This window comes from Pteropus alecto, unplaced genomic scaffold (assembly GCF_000325575.1).
Source record: "Pteropus alecto unplaced genomic scaffold, ASM32557v1 scaffold157, whole genome shotgun sequence".
NCBI lineage: Eukaryota > Metazoa > Chordata > Mammalia > Chiroptera > Pteropodidae > Pteropus > Pteropus alecto.
Window position 1 is genome coordinate 332,331 of NW_006440626.1, and position 1,910 is coordinate 334,240.

General features: G+C 46.2%; 1 protein-coding gene across 1 annotated transcript in view; it reads right to left on the reverse strand.

The window, feature by feature from the left end:
* Positions 1-492: 492 nt before the first annotated feature.
* Positions 493-1,910, reverse strand: part of ATXN10 (ataxin 10) — a 138,156-nt gene continuing 136,738 nt past the window's right edge. The window contains exons 11-12 of the mRNA XM_006917317.2: positions 1,269-1,456; positions 493-796 (exon numbers count right to left, since the gene is read on the reverse strand). Coding sequence (XP_006917379.1) covers positions 794-796; positions 1,269-1,456 — 191 coding nt within the window. The 3' untranslated portion in view covers positions 493-793. The remainder of the gene's footprint in view (positions 797-1,268; positions 1,457-1,910) is intronic.

The following is a 1,910-nucleotide window of genomic DNA, read 5'->3' on the forward strand; positions in this document are numbered from 1 at the left end:
GCGCCTTTTCGAGACACAGAGCTACCATTCACGCGGTGGCCGCACACAGAGCCGACCAGAGACCAGTCCCTCCCCGTTTTTCGGAGGCGTCAGCCTTTAAACGTCATGCGTTTGGGGAAGTCTGATTCTAGGGTGATTTGGCACGAGAAGTGTTAATGGCCCGCAGCCCTCTCTCCCCCCGCTCAATTCCAAAGGGACAGGGCTCAGTGATGACACGGCCCAGCACCTAAAATGAAGAGGGAGAGCACTCTATTCTTCCGCATCTCTCGAATTAATTAACTGGAAACGAGTCTTGTCAATGTTTTGGAAAGGCAGAAGGGGTGAAGAGATTGCTAGAATTAATCACAGCGAGAAACTACTTTGGCCGCCGGCCAGAGTTCAGAAAACCCAACGGGATGAGGAAAAGAAGAGGAACGAGGCTGATCCGCCATCTGAAGGAACAAATGGGACCCCGGCGAGCGTCGAAGTCTTTGCCAAGGAAGGGACGGGTGCTCCACAAGAAGAGTTTATTATCTGCTGCCACAGGAAGTACAGTATGTGACTTAAATGCACATCGTATCCATGGGGACAAAGCTAATCAGACAACTACATTTTAAAGCAAAGAAACAACAGAACACTCATGTACTTTTACTTTTAAGCTTAAACACATTTAACTCTATCACCAAAAAGATTCACGAGTTTCTAAACTTGTACTTAAGAAATCTTTAAACGCTCGCAATTTCACGTACTGCCGAAGATGAAAAAATCCGTGAAACAGGCCCCCCAAATTCAGGTATTTATATGGAGCGTTGATTCACTAAAAAGAAAAAAAGAAACAAAATTGCAGATATAACGCAGTTACAAGAATCATCACAGAAAAAAAAATACAGAGAATTTTCATCAGTGATCAGAAATAAGTGAGAGAAATCTGACAACCCGTTCAATATTATATAAGTTCTCTGTTCTTTTCACTGTAGTCAATATAAGCTATACTTCAAAGGAAATCTAATTCCTGTCAGAAACTTTTGGACCACGTAACAATTTTGATATTCTTTTTCTATTTCTCATCCTAGAATGAGTTTGATATTTTAACTCTTTTAAGAAAATGGCAGCATGAAGCCTGAGAAAAAATTCTTGGCAATTCAATGTGGGGCCTTCTTTGCCATTTTAGAAGGCAAAATGCTCCCATCTGCATTCGCGAGAAGGAACCTCGTCACGTCCAAGCTACTGGGGAAGCGGGAAATGCTTCCCACAAGCTGAGAGGGACACAGCTCACCCCGCATACTCACCGGCTGAGGGGCATCATGAATAGATTTCAGAATCAGCTTGTCACCCCTCTTTTCAACTTCGAAACCCATTTTTTTAAGGAGGGATGCGTCGACCAGCCCCTGCTCCTCCATGTTGGCAATCAAATCCTGGTTTTGGGTATTGTCTTCTGTCAGGTTTCGGATGGTGTACACCACCCACTGGGTCATAACTGGAAGCAGAGTTAAGGAATGTGCTGACACTTTCTCCCGTTCCAGAAGCTCCTGTGAGCACCGTCAGAGAGGACAGCGCAGCAGCCCTGCAAATCCAGACTCGGCAGGTTTTTCCTGAGAACGTGCTATGAACACGTATCCGAAGCAGGAAACACTTATAATGATATAGCACACGCGCGTGTGTCTGAGTGTGTGCGGTGCAGCCCCTGCCCACAGAGGCAGGCGCTCCATCGGGATGCATGAATGAACGAGGAAGCTGGGAGCAGCCCCTCGTGAAGTGTATGGACGCCAGTGTGCGTGCACGGCGCACGCGCAAGCACACGCAAGCACACGCTTACGCTCAGGTTAGAATACGAAAATCGTCTCGTGTCAAAAAAGCCTAGTTACAGTGTCCTGTGAGTCACCATGGAAGTTCCCTTGTTCCTTATTCTAAAGATGACGCTACGCTACAAA